The sequence below is a fragment of the Haematobia irritans genome, chromosome 5 (genome assembly GCF_050003625.1).
Source record: "Haematobia irritans isolate KBUSLIRL chromosome 5, ASM5000362v1, whole genome shotgun sequence".
Classification (NCBI taxonomy): Eukaryota; Metazoa; Arthropoda; class Insecta; order Diptera; family Muscidae; genus Haematobia; species Haematobia irritans.
In genome coordinates this window covers 45,377,740-45,398,332 of record NC_134401.1, presented here as the reverse complement: position 1 = coordinate 45,398,332, position 20,593 = coordinate 45,377,740, and the positions used below count along the sequence as shown (strand labels likewise).

Here is a 20,593-nt window from a genome sequence, read left to right as displayed (position 1 = left end):
AAATCGGTTCAGATTTAGATATAGCTCCCATATATATGTTATTCCGATTTCGACAAAAATGGTCAAACTATCAACATTTTCCTTGTAAAATCGCCACTGCTTAGTCGAAAAGTTGTAAAAATGACTCTAATTTTCCTAAACTTCTAATACATATATATCGAGCGATAAATCATTAATAAACTTTTGCGAAGTTTCCTTAAAATTGCTTAAGATTTAAATGTTTCCCATATTTTTATACCCTGCGCCACACTGTGGAACAGGGTATTATAAGTTAGTGCATATGTTTGTAACATCCAGAAGGAGGCGAGATAGACACATGGTGTTTTGAGCAATAATGCTCAGGGTGGGTTCCTGAGTCGATATAACCATGTCCGTCTGTCCGTCCGTCTGTCCGTTCGTCTGTCTGTGAACACATTTTTGTGATCAAAGTCTAGGTCGCAATTTAAGTCCAATCGTCTTCAAATTTGGCACATGTTCCTAATTTGGGTCAGAATAGAACCCTATTGATTTTGGAAGAAATCGGTTCAGATTTAGATATAGCTCCCATATATATCTTTCGACCGATATGCACTAATATGGACCCAGCAGCCAGAGTTTCATACCGATTTGCTTGAAATTTTGTACAAACATAACACTTAGTCGTATAGTCAAGTGTGCAAAATTTGATTGAAATCGGTTCAGATTTAGATATAGCTCCCATATATATCTTTCGCCCGATATGGACTAATATGGTCCTAAAAGCCAGAGTTTTGGCCCAATTTGTTTGAAATTTTGCACTAGGAGTACAATTAGTAGTGCAGTTAAGTTTGCAAAATTTGATTGAAATCGGTTCAGATTTAGATATAGCTCCCATATATATCTGTCGCCCGATATGGACTAATATGGTTCTAATAGCCAGAGTTTTGGCCCAATTTGGTTGGAATTTTGCACAGGGAGTAGATTTAGCATTGTAGCTATGCGTGCCATTTGGTTGAAATCGGTTCAGATTTAGATATAGGTCCCATATATATGTTTTTCTGATTTCGACAAAAATGGTCAAAATACAAACATTTTCCTTGTTAAATCGCCACTGCATTGTCGAAAAGTTGTAAAAATGACTCTAATTTTCCTAAACTTCTAATACATATATATCGAGCGATAAATCATAAATAAACTTTTGCGAAGTTTCCTTAAAATTGCTTCAGATTTAAATGTTTCCCATATTTTTTTACTAACATTGTGTTCCACCCTCAGTGCATTAGCCGACTTAAATTTTGAGTCTATAGATATTGTAGAAGTCTATCAAATTCTGTCCAGATCTTATGTATGGCCGAATCTTATGTACCCTCCACCATGGATTGCGTAGAAACTTCTACGAAAGACTGTCATCCACAATCGTATTACTTGGGTAGTGGTAATACTTACCGATGGCAAGGTATCATAATTTTTCTTGACATCGTCTTCTAAATTGTTAGTCCATACGTGGTATATATTAGACAAAAAATAAAAAAAAGCAGATTAAATACGTATATAATTCAGTTCTTGACAGCTATATATAGGGAAGTCCACAAATAGTTACGAATCGGTATGAAATTTGGGCGGTACTTAGAGAGTCAGAATTGAAATATGGGGGTCGATTTATATGGGGGCTATATACAATTATGAATCGATATGGACCAATTTTTGTATGATTGGGGATCGGTTTATCTGAGGTCTATATATGGACCTAGTTAGGCATGGTGGTTAGCGGCCATATACTAGTACAATGTGCCCAATCGGATGAAATTTACTCCAAGAGGCTCCGAAACCAAATGTGGGGATACGTTTATATGGGGGCTATAAATGATTATGGACCGATATGGGCCAATTTTGGCATGGTTGTTAAAGACCATATACTTGCTCCTCCAAGAAAAAATCTGGGGATCGGTTTATATGGGGGCTATATATAATTATGGACCGATATGGAGCAATTTTTGCATGGTTATTAGACACTATATACGTACCCCACGTACCAAATTTCAACCGGATCGGATGAAGTTTGCTCCTCCAAGAGGCTCCGGAGGTCAAATCTGGGGATCGGTTTATATGGGGGCCATATATAATTATGCACCGATATGGACCATTGTTTGCATGTTTGTTGGATACTTTATACGTACACCACGTACCAAACTTCAACCGCATTGGATGAATTTTGCTCCTCCAAGAGGCTCCGGAAGTCAAATCTTGGGATCGGTTTATATGGGGGCTATATATAATTATGGACCAATTTTTGCATAGTTATTAGAGACTATGTACGTATCCCACATACCAAATTTCAACCGGATCGGATGAAGTTTGCTCCTCCAAGAGGCTCCGGAGGTCAAATCTGGAGATCGGTTTATATGGGGGCTATATATAATTATGGACCGATTGGACCAATTTTTGCACGGTTATTAGACACTATATACGTACCCCACGTACCAAATTTCAACCGCATTGGATGAATTTTGCTCCTCCAAGAGGCTCCGGAGGTCAAATCTTGGGATCGGTTTATATGGGGGATATATATAAGTATGTACTGATATGGACCTTTTTTTGCATGGTTGTTAGAGACTTTATACGTACACCACGTACCAAATTTCAACCGCTTCGGATGAATTTTGCTCCTCCAAGAGGCTTCGGAGGTCAAATGTGGGGATCGGTTTATATGGAGGGAATATACTGACATCACGCGCCAAATTTTAATCGGATAGGATGAAATTTGCTCTTCCAAGGGTCTGCGGAAGACTATTTATATGGTACCCTATATTAATTTCATAACCTTCCCCCACGTCATCTGTAAATTTCAAGTAAATTAGAATAGTTTTATTTTCTTACTGTATGTACTTAAGGAAAAAGTCTCTCCTGTGCTCGTTTTCCCGACCAAAAATGAGGTACCCCATAAAAATTTCATAACTTCCACCAGGTTCTCCGTAAATTTCCAGTAAGTTGTAGTAATTTAGTTTTTTTGTCTCAACCAAAGTGACCAAATATCGAAAATGTTGTTGCGGATCTTTGTCTAGACGCCCCCTTCAACATTTCTTGAAAATTTCAAGCAAATCGAATAATTTTGGTGCAATGTGAAAAATGTCGGGCAAGGTGTGGTCCCCTCCCCGTCCAAATATTAAAAAATCATAACCTCGCCGCATGTTCTCTGTAAATCTTAAATCAGAGAATTTTAGTTTCTTCACTGTACTTTAAAACAAGTATATACAGCACTAAGTTCGGCCGGCCCGAATCTTAAATACCCACCACCATGAACCAAATATTAGGGTTTCCTTTGAAATTTCAGGAGGGCTTGAGGACACTTCCCGAAGATAAATTTAAAGATTTCACCTATGAGGACTATATCAGATTCTGGATTTATAAGAACCATTTTTGTTTGAGTTTAGAGGAATCATTAACATCTCTTGTAAATGTGCAAGAAAATTATAAAATAATGTCTTGATTTGAAATCTTAAATCTGTAGAAGTAAAATCTGGAAATTTTACATTGAGTTTCAAGCAATTTTCATGATCAGTGCGCCTTCTACACCCTCATGAAGTGAAGTCGGTCTATATGGAGGCATTACCAAATGGACCGATAAAAACTTAATCCAATACACGTTTTTGTAAGCCTAAAATACCAGAATATTTACAATTTCAGGCAAATCAGATAAAAACTACGGTTTCTAGAAACCCAAGGAGTTAAATGGGGAGATCGTTCTTATGGCGGCTATACTAAAATATGGACCGATACTCACCGTTTTCAGCACACCTCTTTATGACCCGAAAATACTTCTAGATTTCCAATTTCAGGCAAATAGGATAAAAACTTCGGATTCTAGAAGCCCAAGAAGTAAAATCGGGAAATCGGTCTATATGGGGGCTATACCAAAATATGGACCGATACTCACCATTTTCGGCACACCTCTTTATGGTCCTAAAATCCCTCTAGACTTCCAATTTCAGGCAAATTGGATAAAAACTACGGTTTCTATAAGCCCAAGACCCCAAATCGGGAGGTCGTTTTATATGGAGACCATACCAAAACATGGACCGATACTCACAATTTTTGGCACACGTATTTGTGGTCCTACAATACCTCTAGATTTTCAATTTCAGGTAAATTGAATAAAAACTGCGGTTTCTACAAGCCCAAGAAGTAAAATCGGGAGATCGGTCTATATACCAAAACCTGGACATGTACTCACCATTTTTGGCACACCTCTTTATGGTCCTAAAATACCTCTAGGTTTCCAATTTCAGACAAATTGGATAAAAACTAACAAACAGACAAATTGAATAAAAACTGCGGTTTCTATAAGCCCAAGAAGTAAAATCGGGAGATCGGTCTATATGGGGGCAATACCAAAATATGGACCGATACTCAAAATTTTTGGCACACGTATTTGTGGTCCTACAATACCTCTAGATTTCCAATTTCAGGTAAATTGAATAAAAACTGCGGTTTCTATAAGCCCAAGAAGTAAAATCGGGAGATCGGTCTATATGGGGGCTATACCAAAACATGGACCGATACTCACCATTTTTGGCACACCTCTTTATGGTCATAAAATACCTCTAGATTTCAAATTTCAGACAAATTGGATAAAAACTACGATTTCTATAAGCCCAAGACCCCAAATCGGGAGGTCGGTTTATATGGGGACTATATCAAAACCTGGACCGATATAGCCCATCCTCGAACTTGACCTGCCTGCAGACCAAAGACGAGTTTGTGCAAAATTTCTGCACGATTGCTTCATTATTGGAGACTGTAGCGTGATTACAACAGACAGACAGACAGACAGACAGCCAGACAGACGGACATAATTATATCGTCTTAGAATTTCTCCCTGATCAAGAATATATATATACTTTATATAGTCGGAAATCCATATTTCGATGTGTTACAAACGGAATGACAAACTATTATACCCCCGTCACCATTCTATGGTGGTGGGTATAAAAAGTGGGGCAATGGGGAGGTCCCCTCCCCGACCAAATACGGCACAGATGCAAATCCCAGCGGAGATGAAATATAGTTTTTTTACTTCTTTATTGATTTTCTATTTTTTTGGAAATTTTGGAAATTATCCAAAAACTTAAATTTTCGCTTAAAATAGCCTAATTGCATACTTTCTAATATTTGCCCAAAAGGATTGCATCGGGAGTGAAAAAAATCGATTGGAGATCTCGGGATGCGTTTTAAAAGAAATATTCATGGAACAACTTCTAATTTGTTTGGATGGGCAACCCTATTGAGTAATTGATCTTCAAATTCAAATTTGACACAAACTATTTTTCTGTGGTTCTGTCTAAACATTCTGTATAATTTAGTTTGGTATACCACATCAACTTTTGTTTTTTATTATATATTTTTTTTAATTTGTCACTTACCTTGGGATCTAGAATTTTGCTCCAATCCGGTTTAATAAAGTAGATAATGCCATCCAAAGATCCTGGCAATGTTACAGCTCGTACCAATAGCACAGCCATTATTACGTAAGGAAATATGGCCAGGAAATAGGAAGCTTTGCCCGAACTTTTCACTCCTCTAATGATAATGGCAAATACAAACATCCAGGAGACAAATAAACCCAAGACAAGTTCCCAATTGGGTAAACCAATTCCATCATTGATATTATCCTTTTCACGTAAAACTTCTTTGCTTCAGGGATTAGAGAGAAGAAGAAAATAAATTTGCAAAATTTTTCTCGTCAAAAAAAACGAAAACTCTAATCTTACACAAAATACAATTCTGAACTTGATCTTGTACGATTATTTGAGCTGATTAGTTCCTCATCCAGGATATCATTCGATTTTGGTTTCATGGTTAATGCTCCAATAATACCCTCAACCAAATTGCCATTACCAATTTCTGCACGTGGTGCCGAATCCATGCAATTATCTCCCCATTCAGGCCGACAGTTGGCCCAGGGTAGAGGATTTTGAAATGATTGTGTCAAATAGAAGCCAATAATGGCACATATCGACTCATAATATGTGCCCAATAAAAATACCATAAAAGCTTGACCATATCCAATACCTTTAAATAGATGTTAATAATGTGTTAATAGCAATGAGAAAAGCGATAATTTTTAGAAATCTGTAATTTTCACACATTTTCAAAATCCGGATTCTTTGAAATATCGTTGTTATTGTATGTGAAAATTACAGAAATTTGTTAGATTTAGCATGATGGATGTTATGAAGCAAGAGCGAGAGAAAAAAGCGTATTACTTAAAGGTAAAAAATTAAATTAAACATAATTTTTTTATACAAGTTTTCTTTTGTTATAAAACTAAAACAAACTTTACGATTGTTGTTAACAGGCTTTATTTGTCTTGAAGCAATTTTAATTAATAATAAAAGTGAAATTTATTTAAGGGAGCGAAAGGAAATTTTTGTCAAAATTTTATTCCTATAGAAAATTTTGTTAAAATTTTCTTTCTATATGAAATTTTGTCAAAATTTTATTTCTATAGAAAATTTTGTCAAAATTTTATTTCTATAGAAAATTTCGTCAAAATTTTATTTCTATAGGAAATTTTTTCAAAATTTTATTTCTATGGAAAATTTTGTCAACATTTTATTTCTATAGAAAATTTTGTCAATATTTTATTTCAATAGAAAATTTTGTCAACTTTTTTTCTATTTCTATTTCTATAGAAAATTTTGTCAAAGTTTATGTCTATAGAATATTTTGTCAAAATTTTCTTTCTATAGAAAATTTTGTCAAAATTTTGTTTAAATTCTATCTCTTCTATAAAAGATTTAGTCAACATTTTATTTCGATAGAAAATTTATTTCTATAGAAAATTTTGTCAAAATTTTATTTCTATAGAAAATTTTGTTGTTGTTGTTGTTGTAACAGTTTATTGTGATTTCATCCATTTTTATACCCACCACCATAGAATGGTGATGGGGGTATAATAAGTTTGTCATTCCGTTTGTAACACATCGAAATATCGATTTCCGACTATATAAAGTATATATATTCTTGATCAGGGAGAAATTCTAAGACGATATAACGATGTCCGTCTGTCCGTCTGTCTGTCTGTCTGTCTGTCTGTCTGTCTGTCTGTTGTAATCACGCTACAGTCTTCAATAATGAAGCAATCCTGCTGAAATTTTGCACAAACTCGTCTTTTGTCTGCAGGCAGGTTAAGTTCGAAGATGGGCTATATCGGTCCACGTTTTGATATAGTCCCCATATAAACCGACCTCCCGATTTGGGGTCTTGGGCTTATAGAAATCGTAGTTTTTATCCAATTTGCCTGAAATTTGAAATCTATAGGTATTTTATGACCATAAAGAGGTGTGCCAAAAATGGTGAGTATCGGTCCCTGTTTTGGTATAACCACCATATGGACCGATCTCCCGATTTTACTTCTTGGGCTTATAGAAACCGCAGTTTTTATTCAATTTACTTGAAATTGGAAATCTAGAGGTATTGTAGGACCACAAATACGTGTGCCAAAAATTGTGAGTATCGGTTCATGTTTTGGTATGGTCCCCATATAAAACGACCTCCCGATTTGGGGTCTTGGGCTTATAGAAATCGTAGTTTTTATTCAATTTGCCTGAAATTTGAAATCTAGAGGTATTTTATGACCATAAAGAGGTGTGCCAAAAATTGTGAGTATCGGCCATTTTTTTGGTATAGCCCCCATATAAAACGACCTCCCGATTTTGGGTCTTGGGCTTATAGAAACCCTAGTTTCTATCCAATTTGTCTGAAATTGGATATCTAAAGGTATTTTAGGACCATAAAGAGGTGTGCCGAAAATGGTGAGTATCGGTCCATATTTTGGTATAGCCCCCATATAGACCGATTTCCCGATTTTACTTCTTGGGCTTCTAGAATCCGAAGTTTTTATCCTATTTGCCTGAAATTGGAAATCTAGAGGTATTTTCGGGTCAGTGAGTATGCCGAAAACAGTGAGTATCGGCCCGTATTTTAGTATAGCCCCCATAAGAACGATCTCCCGATTTAACTCCTTGGGTTTCTAGAAACCGTAGTTTTTATCTGATTTGCCTGAATTTGTAAATATTCTGATATTTTAGGCTCACAAAAACGTGTATCGGATTAAGTTTTTATCGGTCCATTTGATAATGCCTCCATACAGACCGACTTCACTTCTTGACGGTGTAGAAGGCGCACTGATCATGAAAATTGCTTGAAACTCAATGTAAAATTTCCAGATTTTACTTCCACAGATTTAAGATTTCAAATTAAGACGTTATTTTATAATTTTCTTGCACACTTACAAGAGATGTTAATGATTCCTCTAAAACTCAAACAAAAATGGTTCTTATAAATCCAGAATCTGATATAGTCCTCATAGGTGAAATCTTTAAATTTATCTTCGGGCAGTGTCCTCAAGCCCTCCTGAAATTCCAAAGGAAACCCTAATATTTGGTTCATGGTGGTGGGTATTTAAGATTCGGCCCGGCCGAACTTAGTGCTGTATATACTTGTTATGTTATACGCTTTGGTACTTCAGCTTGTGGCCAGATCAAGGAACTCTGCGACTAAGGTGGGGTGCGTCCAGAGTGACCTGGCGGTAAGTCGGGTTGGTTTAGCTGGGCAAGAGAAAAGATGACGTGTGTCGCGTGGCCCTTGGTTGCAAATTGGACATACGTCAGCTACGCTGCTATCAATCACTGATAAATAGGAATTGAGGCGGTTGCACTTGCCTGATCTTAGCTGCGCTAAAACTACTATGGACAGTGGACGGACTCCGAGAACAGGATTAACCTTGTAGCTTCTCACCGCTTCAGCAACAGTATCCTCATGAATCCTGTTCAAACCTGCCTGGTACGCTGCTTGATCTAGAGGTTCTCTTTTGTAGCGCTGGATCTCGCGCTCTAGATTATGTATATCAACCCTTACGTTCCTGGGTGGTGGTTGTGCATCCATGAGATGGTGGTTTGGATGATTACTGCGATAACAACCCAGGAGATACTGCTTTGACAACATGTAGTTGTGTCTTCGCACAGGGATGATCTTTGTCTCCACATAAAGGTGATCCAGGGGTGTGCTGCGGAGACACCCAGTCGCAGTTCTAAGGGCAGCGTTCTGACAGGTTTGTATGTTATTCCACTGCGTATCACTAGTCTGCGGTGTCCACACTGGCGCTGCATAGTTTACCACTGAGCGGCCAATTGCCTTATAGGTAGCTAACAAGGTTTCTTTGTCCGCACCCCAAGTACTGCCGGCAAGTGACTTGAGGACCTTGTTTCTACCACGGAGCTTATTACAAATTGCAGTGGCTTGGGCAGACGACCTGAAAAGGCTGTCGAATGTGACCCCAACGACACTAATATTCAACTGCCTGCGCACTTCTGCCGTCCATGTAGTGAATAGTGTGGCTGAGGGATATCCTCAAGTTTCTCGCAGTGAAATAACTGGTAAGATTAGCTAAGTAGACATTTAAACGATCGCAGATGTCATCAACATTGGGCCCAGATGCCAAGATTGTACAGTCATCCGCATATGATACAATCTCGACGCCGTCAGGTGGGCGTGGAATCGAGGACAGGTAGAGGTTAAACAGTGCCGGAGATATCACCCCACCCTGGGGAACTCCCTGTTTAACTCTACGGGGTTTTGACTTTTTGTCCCTGAATTCCACGTACGACTGGCGTCCACACATATAATTCAGCACCCAACGTTTCACTCCTGCCGGTAGGGACGTATTCTCGATGTCCTCAAATAATTTGGCATGGTTGACCGTATCGAATGCTTTCGATAGGTCAAGCGCCACGAGGACCGTCCTATGACACGGCCTGGGCTGATTAAGTCCCTTATTGATATGTGTCGAAATGGCATGTAAGGCTGTCGTCGTACTGTGTACCTTACGGAATCCATGTTGATGGTGGGCAGCTGGAAAATTCTCCACAAGGCTAGAGAGGAGTAGTGCCTCAAGTGTCTTGGCTACTGGCGAGAGAAGGGATATCGGTCTGTACGATTCACCTTTACTCGAATCTTTGCCTGGTTTCAGTAGTGGAATCACCCTTCCCATCTTCCAGACATCGGGTATAATGAGTGATTCTAAGGACAAATTGAGGAGTCTGGTCAGGTACTCAACTCCCAGTATTCCCAGATGCTTCAACATTAGCATTGAAATTCCGTCGGGGCCCAGCGCCTTGGATGGTTTCGCGCTGTTGATGACACTGGTAACTTCGGCTGCAGTAAATTGTGGTGTGTCGTCGGCTCGGAGACCACGTATACGACGTGTGGCTCTCCTTTTCGCTCTATCACTCTCGAGATGCTCGACAAACTGTCGGTTGAAGTATTTGGCGCATCTCTTCGGATCAGTCACAGTCACGTCGCCAAAGGTGACTGAAATCCCATCATCCCTTGTAGCGGGGTTCGAGAGGGCTCTCACTGTTGACCACAATTTACGTCCGGCGTTCAGAGGTTATGAAATCGGAGGGTCGTTTGATGGTGAGAATTATGGGGAGGTGGTCCGATCCCAATGAAATGACGGGTTGCCAGGAGACGTCATTTATCAGACCAGGCGACGCTAAAGATAAATCTGGCGAACTGCTGCAGTCACCCATAATCCTCGTGAGGGCCTCTTCGTTCACCGTGCAAAATGTGGTCATCTATCTGCTCTGCCAAAGCTTTGCCTCTCTGGTCATTACCTAGGAGAGAATGCCAAAGTTCATGGTAGGCATTAAAGTCTCCTAGAACCAATCGGTTATGCCCGCACAACAGCCACTCAATGTTTGGGCTATAACCTGGAGCACAGCTACCAACCGGCGGTATATACACATTGTATAGCTCTAACTCGGCAGCCCCAGACTTGACTGCTACCCCCATACATTCCATATACGGGTCACTAGTGTCTGGCACAAGCGGGATATGTCTATACTGCACGGAACGGTGTAATATGAAAGCCAGGCCACCACCTCCACTTCTCGTGCGATCCTTTCGAAGCACATTGTATCCATCACAATGGCGTAGGCTGCAGGTGGAATTCAGCTTTGTTTCCTGGATCGCCGCGACCCTTATCCTTTTCCGATTCATAAAGTCCACGATCTCGCTAATCTTACCCCGGAGCCCGTTGCAATTAAATTGCAAAAACGATGCACTATCCGGAACTGAAACAACAATATTGGGTGTGAGATGCTGCGGCGGAGTATATTGTTGTACGGGAGATGTCGGGGGAGTCGCATAGTCAGACGACCCTCTGCTGCTATCGTTGTCACAGCATCCTGCCACGTAGTCAGTATGACTATACTCCCGCAGCGATATTAAGCCGGAGCAGTTCCGGAAGTGCACCCACTCCAAGCACCGGTTACACCTGACCGAAACCGAACGGTGGTGGATCACGTTTCGGCAGACTGAACAATACCATGGTCCGGGGTTCTCCTCTATCCCGGCTCGGACCAACAGCAAACGGAGAAGGCTCCCCGGGATGCACCTTCTCCAACACAAAAAGACGGACGAAACAACACGTACACTGATGTGGCAGCCGCTGGCCAATGGATGGGGTCCATCGGGTCGATCCGGTACACAGAACCCGCCGCCGTGGGATCGAGAAAATTTTGTCAAAATTTTATATGTATAGAAAATTTTGTCAAAATTTTATTTCTATAGAAAATGTTGTCAAAGTTTTATTTCTATAGAAAATTTTGTTCAATTTCTTTTATACACAATTTTGTCCAAATTTTATTTATATAGAAAATTTTGTTAAAATTTTATTTCTATAGAAAATTTAGTCAAAATTTTATTTCTATAGAAAATTTTGTTAAAATTCTATTTCTTCTATAAAAAATTTTGCCAAATTTTTTTTTCTATAGAAAATTTTGTCTAATTTTTTTTCTATAGAAAATTTTGTCAAAATATTATTTCTATAGAAAATTTTGTCAAAATTTTATTTCTATAGAAAATTTTGTCAAAATGTTATTTCTATAGAAAATTTTGTCAAAAATTTACTTCTATAGAAAATTTTATTTCTATAGAAAATTTTGTCAAAATTTTATTTCTATAGAAAATTTTGTCAAAATTTTATTTCAATAGAAAATTTTGTCAAAGTTTTATTTCTATAGAAAATTTTGTCAAAATTTTATTTCAATAGAAAATTTTGTCAAAATTTTATTTCTATAGAAAATTTTGTCAAATCTTTATTTCTGCAGGAAATTTTGTCAAAATGTTATTTCTATAGAAGATTTTATTAAAATTTTATTTCTATAGAAAATTTTGTCAAAATTTTACTTCTATAGAAAATTTTGTCAAAATTTTATTTCCATAGGAAATTTTGTCAAAATGTAATTTCCATATGAAATTTTGTCAACATTTTATTTCTATAGAAAATATAGTCAAAATTTTACTTCTATAGAAAAATTTGTCAAAATTTTATTTCTATAGAAAATTTTTGTCAAAATTTTATTTCTATAGAAAATTTTGTCAAAATTTTATTTCATTCGTTTTGTTTGTTATTGTTGGCTTCTCTTCAATCGTTATTGTTGTTTCTGATCTCAGCTTAAAGCCATGCATTGACTAAACTACAAGTGTAGCTTAACCAACAGAGGAAAAGTATGCTTGTCAAATTTATTTGGCCAAATCCCTATAGACTGACTCAAAATTTTAATTCTATAGAAAATTTAGTCAAAATTTTATTTTTATAGAAAATTTTGTCAAAATTTTATTCCTATACAAAATTTTTTTCAAAATTTTATTTCTATAGAAAATTTTGTCAAAATTTTATTTCTATAGAAAATTTTGTAAAATTTTATTTCATTATTGTTGTTTTTTTGATTTCAGCTTAAAACCATGCATTGACTAAACTACAAGTGTAGCTTAACCAACAGAGGAAAAATATGCTTGTCAAATTTATTTGGGCAAAGCCCTATAGACTGCAAGATGGTTGGATGTACAGCTGTTTCGGAATTACCACATTCCTCATCAGCATCCTCTACTTGCAGCAAAACTATCAACCAATTATCAGAATAAATTCGGGTAATTCACTCAACCCAACGTGAAATACACTTGAACCTCCCTCTGTTTGTTAAGCTACACTTGTAGTTTAGTCAATGCATGGCTTTAAGCTGAGATCAAAAACAACAATAAAAATTTTATTTCTATAGAAAATATTGTCAAAATTTTATTTCTATAGAAAATTTTGTCAAAATTTTATTTCTATAGAAAATCTTGTCAAAATTTTATTTCTATAGAAAATTTTGTCAAAATTTTATCCTTACACACAATTTTGTCAAAATTTTTTTTCTATAGAAAATTTTGTCAAAATTTTATTTCTATAAAAAAATGTTTTCAAAATTTTATTTCTATAGAATTTTTTTTTTCAAAATTTTATTTTTATAGAATATTTTTTTTTTAATTTTAGTTTTATGGAAAATTTTTTCAAAATTTTATTTTTATAGAATTTTTTTTTAATTTTATTTTTATAGAAAATTTTGTCAAAATTTTATTCTATAGACAAATTTGTCAAAATTTTATTTAAAATTTTATTTTTATAGATTTCTTTAAAACATAAATGTATCGTCTCATTTGCCACAGTACAGTTAGTATTTGCTGACTCAATCCAAAGAAGAACTTTCAACATTCTGTTATTTAATTTGAAAATTAAAACAATTCAATTTAATTTCTTGTGATTCTGGACCATTTACTATACATAGTAAATATTGATATTGCATAGGCGAAGAAAATAAATCATTACTACAATATTGAAAAAAAAAATCGAGACAGATTCTGTACATTTTGATGAACACGTACTTGTTAACCAGACTAACAGAGGAGTACCCTGTTTGTTAAACGCTTCCAATAAACGTGTTATAATTTTAATAGTACAAATACATGCATTTTTTTAATTGAACTAATATTTACTTGACAATTGAACACCCGTTCCGTAGTATTCGAAAATAGAACCTTAAAGTGAAACGGTCGTTGAACGCATAGTTTGCCCCCCTTTGAGCAATGAACTTGAAATGTTGCACTAAAGTGTGAAAATTGACATAAATTTAATAAACTACTGTGGACTGGAGGAGAAGCCAACCACAGGTTTGGTTGATTAAAAACAATATCAATTTACTGCACAATTAATATCTTTGGGATTTTTTTGTTAATAGAACTTTAGAAGAAGTTGTTTATTAATCGCTTAAATAGCCTCATGTTGCGTGTTTGATTGAATTATTTTGTTTATATTTTTTTGTAATTTTCAGAATAGTGTAAAAATATTTTTATAACAGAGTTTGAAGGTCGAAGTAGATAGCTTGCAAGGCAAACTTCTTATATACCAAATAATAACTACACGCGAAAAAATAATTCTTTCCTCCCAAACGAAATTTTAGATAAACAAATATCGTTTCCCATATGCTATGCGCTATAAGGAAGTTTGTTTGGAAGAAAATTATATACTTTTTGTGATAAACAAAAAGAATTTATAAACAAATTCTTGCTAATTGCATATTCCTCACAGAAAAAAAGTAAACTGTATAGCAAGAATGAACTACCTCGTGGGAAAATTGAACTAAATTGTTCTATACACATTTGAGATTTTCACAAAGCGTTGTTAAAACTAGGAAAATTTAATGCCTTGGTGTATGTTACTATTTAACTACAACGCACGAAATTCCACCCTCTCATTGACGAAAAAATGAACTGAAAGTAAAGAACAAAATCATTGGAGCCAAATCATGACCAATTCAACAACACAGAAGTTTATTCTTACAATTTTTGGGAATCGTACGAAAGTTTTCTTTTGCTTTAGTTCGTATTCAACTTATGTGTACGGTCATTGAATTTTATACTCACGTTTAGTTCATAAAATGTATGTTATATAAAATCTTGACAAAATTTTATTTCTATAGAAAATTTTGTCAAAATTTTATTTCCATAGAAAATATTGTTAAAATTTTATTTCAAAGAAAATTTTGTTTCTACAACTTCACAAAAAATCGCCTTTGTAACTATATACTCCCAAACATATTCTGCTTCAAGCATATGTATTTTCGAAAATTTGTACAAACAAAAAATTGTTTGTACTGTGTAAGTATGCACCCAGAAAAAAGTGACCCCTTCTTTAAGTTAAAATGAACTCATTGTGAAGAAAGTTGAACTTCGTATAGCGCCAAAGACATTTTTATTTGTTTGAACGATGTGATTTTCGTAGAAATTAGGAATAATGCATTCCATATATTAGTTAACATTTTCCTATATTTATATACCTACAGAATGAAAAAATTTAAGTAATTTGAGTTCATATATGGAATGATTTTATTGAAATTTTTTCATTCATTTCGACAAATCTTACACATTTGTGGTAAAACTTTTACTTCATAATTAGAACTGCTTACCTTCGTTTTTAAATACAATTTTATTTATTTCTATAAGCAATTTTATCTTCAATAAAAGACATGTTTTATTAATATATTGAATATATTTATTAAGAATCAACAGCATCGAATCTCTTTGAAATATTAGTTTATTATTCCACTATTTCCAATTTCCGTGTGATATTATCAACTGTAAAACGCACTTTTTCTTCTTCTTGTACTTTTCACTTTTAATAAGTTGCTGCCTAACGATTTTGTCCTCCTTTTACAATTTCAATACCTACACGGATGAAAAAGACTGTTTTTCATATGTTTGGCTATAAACATTATATGTTTGGAACAAAAATTTTTAAACACAATATTTTTGAGTGCAAGCATATAATGTTCATAAACTAGCATAACATGTTTGGGACATATATGTTAATATGTTAGAACATATTATGTTTGGGACATAAAATGTTTGTAAATATAATATGCTTGGATGCAAACATATATTAATTTAGAAATAGCCTATAAACATATATGTGTTTAGTAGCTTGGAGCGCTATTTAACAGGGAGCGATATTGAATTAAATTGGTGGTTGTTGCTTGTTATTACAAAATTAACATTTTATTTTTCCTTGGGCAATTGATCAGCTACTTCTTTGATCCTTACAAACTGTGTGGTCCGCTGTTCGAATCCCCGTCCGGCAAAAAGTAAAATTAAAATAAAACAAGTATATACGGCCGTAAGTTCGGCCAGGCCGAAGCTTATGTACCCTCCATCATGGATTGCGTAGAAACTTCTTCTAAACACTGCCATCCACAATCGAATTACTTAAGTTGCGGTAACGCTTGCCGATGGCAAGGTATCTTAAAACCTCCTAACACCATCTTCTAAATTGTATGTCCATACGTGGTATATATTAAATCAAAAAAGATCGATCCAATACGTATATAATTCAGTTTGACAAAGTAGACATAAAATTTTGACAAAATTTTCTACAGAAAGAAAATATTAAAAAATTTTCTATGGAAATAAAATTTTCACAAAATTTTCTATAGAAATAAAAATTTTGACAAAATTTTCTATAGAAAGAAAATTTTGACAAAAATTTCTACAGAAATAAAATGTTAACAAAATTTTCTATAGAAATAAACTTTTGACAAAATTTTCTACAGAAATAAAATTGTGGTCGATTATTTTTGGCTCGAGTGGCAACTATGATTATGAACCGAATAAAATTTGAACAAAATTTTCTATAGAAATAAAATTTTGACAAAATTTTCTATAGAAATAAAATTTTGACAATGATGAAAATTTTATTTTGAACCGAATAAAATTTTAACAAAATTTTCTCTAGAAATAAAATTTTGACAACATTTTCTATAGAAATAAAATTTTGGTAGATTATTTTTGCCTCGAGTGGCAACCATGATTATGAACCGATAAGGACCAATTTTTGTGTGATTGGACCAATTTTGGTATGGTTGTTAGCGACCATATACTAACACCACGTTCCTACTTTGAACCGGATCGGATGAATTTTGCTCCTCCAAGAGGCTCCGGAGGTCAAATTTGGAGAACGTTTTATATGGGGGCTATATATAATTATGGACCGATATGGACCATGTTCCAAATTACAACCGGATTGGATGAAATTTGCTTCTCTTGGAGACTTCGCAAGCCAAATCTGGGGATCGGTTTATATGGGGGCTATATATAATTATGAACCCATGTGGACCAATTTTTGCACGGTTGTTAGAGACCATATACCAATATCATGTACCAAATTTCAGGCGGATCGGATAAAATTTGCTTCTCTTTGAGGCTCCGCAACCCAAATCTGGGGATCGGTTCATATGGGCGCTATATATAATTATGGACCGATGTGGACCAATTTTTGCACGGTTGTTAGAGACCATATACCAACATCATGTACCAAATTTCAGCCGGATCGGATGAAATTTGCTTCTCTTTGAGGCTCCTCAAGCCAAAACATGGGGATCGGTTTATATGGGGGCTATATATAATAATGGACCAATGTGGACCAATTTTTGCATGATTATTAGAGACCATATACCAACACCATGTACCAAATTTCAGCCGGATCGGATGAAATATACTTCTCTTAGAGGCTCCACTAGTCAAATCTGGGGATCGGTTTATATGGGGGCTATATATAATTAAGGACCGATATGGACCAATTTTTGCATGGTTGTTAGAGACCATATACCAACATCATGCACCAAATTTCAGCCGGATCGGATGAAATTTTCTTCTCTTTGAGGCTCCGCAAGCCAAATCTGGGGATCGGTTTATATGGGGGCTATATATAATTATGGACCGATGGGAACGAATTTTTGCATGGTTGTTAGAGACCATATACCAACACCATGTACCAAATTTCAGCCGGATCGGATGAAATGTGCTTCTCTTTTAGGCTCCGCAAGCCAAATCTGGGGATCGGTTTATATGGGGGCTATATATAATTATGGACCGATGTGAACCAATTTTTGCATGGTTGTTAGAGACCATATACCAACACCATATACCAAATTTCAGCCGGATCGGATGAAATATGCTTCTTTTAGAGGCTCCACAAACCAAATCTGGGGATCGGTTTATATGGGGGCTATATATAATTATGGACCGATGTGGACCAATTTTTGCATGGTTGTTAGAGACCATATAGCAACACCATATACCAAATTTCAGCCGGATCGGATGAAATATGCTTCTTTTAGAGGCTCCACAAACCAAATCTGGGGATCGGTTTATATGGGGGCTATATATAATTATGGACCGATGTGGACCAATTTTTGCATGGTTGTTAGAGACCATATAGCAACACCATATTCCAAATTTCAGCCGGATCGGATGAAATATGCTTCTTTTAGAGGATCCACAAGCCAAATCTGAGGGCCCCTTTATATGGGGGCTATACGTAAAAGTGGACCGATATGGCCCATTTTCAATACCATCCGACCTACATCGATAACAACTACTTGTGCCAAGTTTCAAGTCGATAGCTTGTTTCGTTCCGAAGTTAGCGTGATTTCAACAGACGGACGGACGGACGGACGGACGGACATGCTTAGATCGACTCAGAATTTCACCACGACCCAGAATATATATACTTTATGGGGTCTTAGAGCAATATTTCGATGTGTTACAAACGGAATGACAAAGTTAATATACCCCCATCCTATGATGGAGGGTATAAAAAATCATAAAATTGAATAATTTCTTCTACAATGTTTGTATTACAGAAAAAGGTGCTAAGAACTAAAAAATCTCGTGGAAGTGAGAAAGATGTGGGGGAATATACAATTGGGCAGAAACAAAATTTTGAGCATTCAGGTCGAAAACCTATGTTGTTAGCACCTATATTACCTGTTTATTTTTATAATTCATTATGATTGTAAATATATAAATAAATAAATAAAATTTTGAGCACAATATTGTTTGGGAGAATTTTTTTTAGGCATATAATATTTTTGGGTGCAAAATGCTTCCAAACTATTATATGTACACATAATAACATATTGTTTTTTGAAAGACAACATTATTGAATTTGGATGCAAAAATACAAAATGTTTGGAACTTAGACTACCCAAACATATATTGTTTAGACCAATATGCTTTCAAACATATTATATATTGGAAGAGATCAAACATATAAATGGTTGGGCAATACCCAAAAATATATATGCTTGAAGCAAAATATGTTTGGGAGTATATGTTACAGAAGCGATTTTTTGTGAGCGTGTACAAATATAAAAAATCATAAAACATTTTTGTTGCAAAAGGTTAGCGTCACTGAATATTACCTGATAATTGAAGATTCAAAAATGAAGACAAATGAAAGGGTTGTTATTCTGCTGGTGTTTTCTTTCTTTATACACTATCACGAACATTGATAGATTTATTTAAAAAAACGAAAAATTTTCTCACTAATTTAAAATAACAAATATTTTATATATTTTATTTGTTATTTATTATATTATTTTACCATATTATTTTTTAACAATCTCTCCGAAACAACGCGATTCCAACTAAAAAAACAACCAACGCGCAAATATATCGATTACACCCACGCGCAAACACATCGATTACGATGACAGGTATCGATTACAGGTAGACAATAGAAAAAATTTCCTATATTCTAACAAGTGTGTTTCCTTAAGTTTTGAAAGGATTGCATACTTCTTAGTACGAATGAACTAAAATATTTTTCTATGCCAAGTGTTGTTCGTATGTATGAAAAACTTTCTATTATAAAGGAAGTCGCAATTATCATTTTATAAGAAATTTTACTAATTTTGAGGAAACTTGGTTTTAGTTCGGTTTTTGTTTATTTTTACGAATGCTTTGTTATCGGTGAATAAAATTTTCTTTTTCAGTAGTAAATTCTTATACCCAGCGAAGAAAATAGTATGAGTAAAATTCCATGCCTTATTCTAGTTAATGAACTATTCCTAACTGCTTACAGTTTAGGATTTTTTTACTGAAACGAGTAAATTTTATTATTTTTCACAAAAATTTACCTTAATGGAAATAAAATGGATAAACTATATTGATGAAAATTTTTTCCTTTAGTTTCGAAGGCACTTTTTTCTGGGTGTGCTATGTTTCATATATAGCATAGTTTTAGGGGCTCACGAGCCGATATAAAGAAACTTTATCTAACAGAAACATACCCTTAGAGGGCCATTGTGGAGCAATCGTTAGCATGCCCGCCTTGCATACAAATGGTCGTGGCAGAAACGATGAATTTAACATGGGCTTATCATAGGACCATCATTTCAACAGCCGTTGGACTGAATTTGCATCACTTCGTAAGGTGTGATCCGAATTAAGTGTTTTGGACCGATACGGACCATTTTCGACACACCTCTTTATGGTCCTAAGATACGTCTATATCTCTATTTTCCGGCAAATTGGATAAAAACTACGGATTCTAGAAGCCCAAGAATAAAAATCGGGAGATCGGTCTAGATTTCAAATACCAAAATACCTCTAGATTTCCAATGTCAGCCAAATCGCATAGTAAATACAATTTCTAGAAGCCCAAGAAGCAAAATGAAGAGATAGGCCTATATGGGGGGCTATACCAAAAGATGAACCGATACGGACCATTTTCGACACACCTATTTATGGTCCTAAAATATCTCTAGATTTTCAATTTCAGGCAAATCAGATAGAAAATACAGTTTCTAGACGCCCAAGAAGCAAAATCAGGAGATCGGTCTATATGGAGGTTATACCAAAACATTGACCGATGGGCACCATTTTCGGCACACCTTTTTATGGTCCTCAAGTA

The 20,593-nt window shown here is 35.3% G+C and overlaps 1 protein-coding gene across 2 annotated transcripts in view; it reads right to left on the bottom strand.

Moving 5' to 3' along the window:
* LOC142238811 (sodium-dependent nutrient amino acid transporter 1) overlaps window positions 1-20,593 on the bottom strand; it is an 88,765-nt gene that overhangs the window by 7,313 nt on the left and 60,859 nt on the right. Inside the window, exons 4-5 of one of the 2 annotated variants that reach the window (XM_075310531.1) lie at window positions 5,727-6,027; window positions 5,379-5,649 (exon numbers count right to left, since the gene is read on the bottom strand). In XM_075310531.1, the coding sequence (XP_075166646.1) occupies window positions 5,379-5,649; window positions 5,727-6,027 (572 nt within the window). The remainder of the gene's footprint in view (window positions 1-5,378; window positions 5,650-5,726; window positions 6,028-20,593) is intronic. The other variant, XM_075310530.1, reaches the window with a different exon arrangement.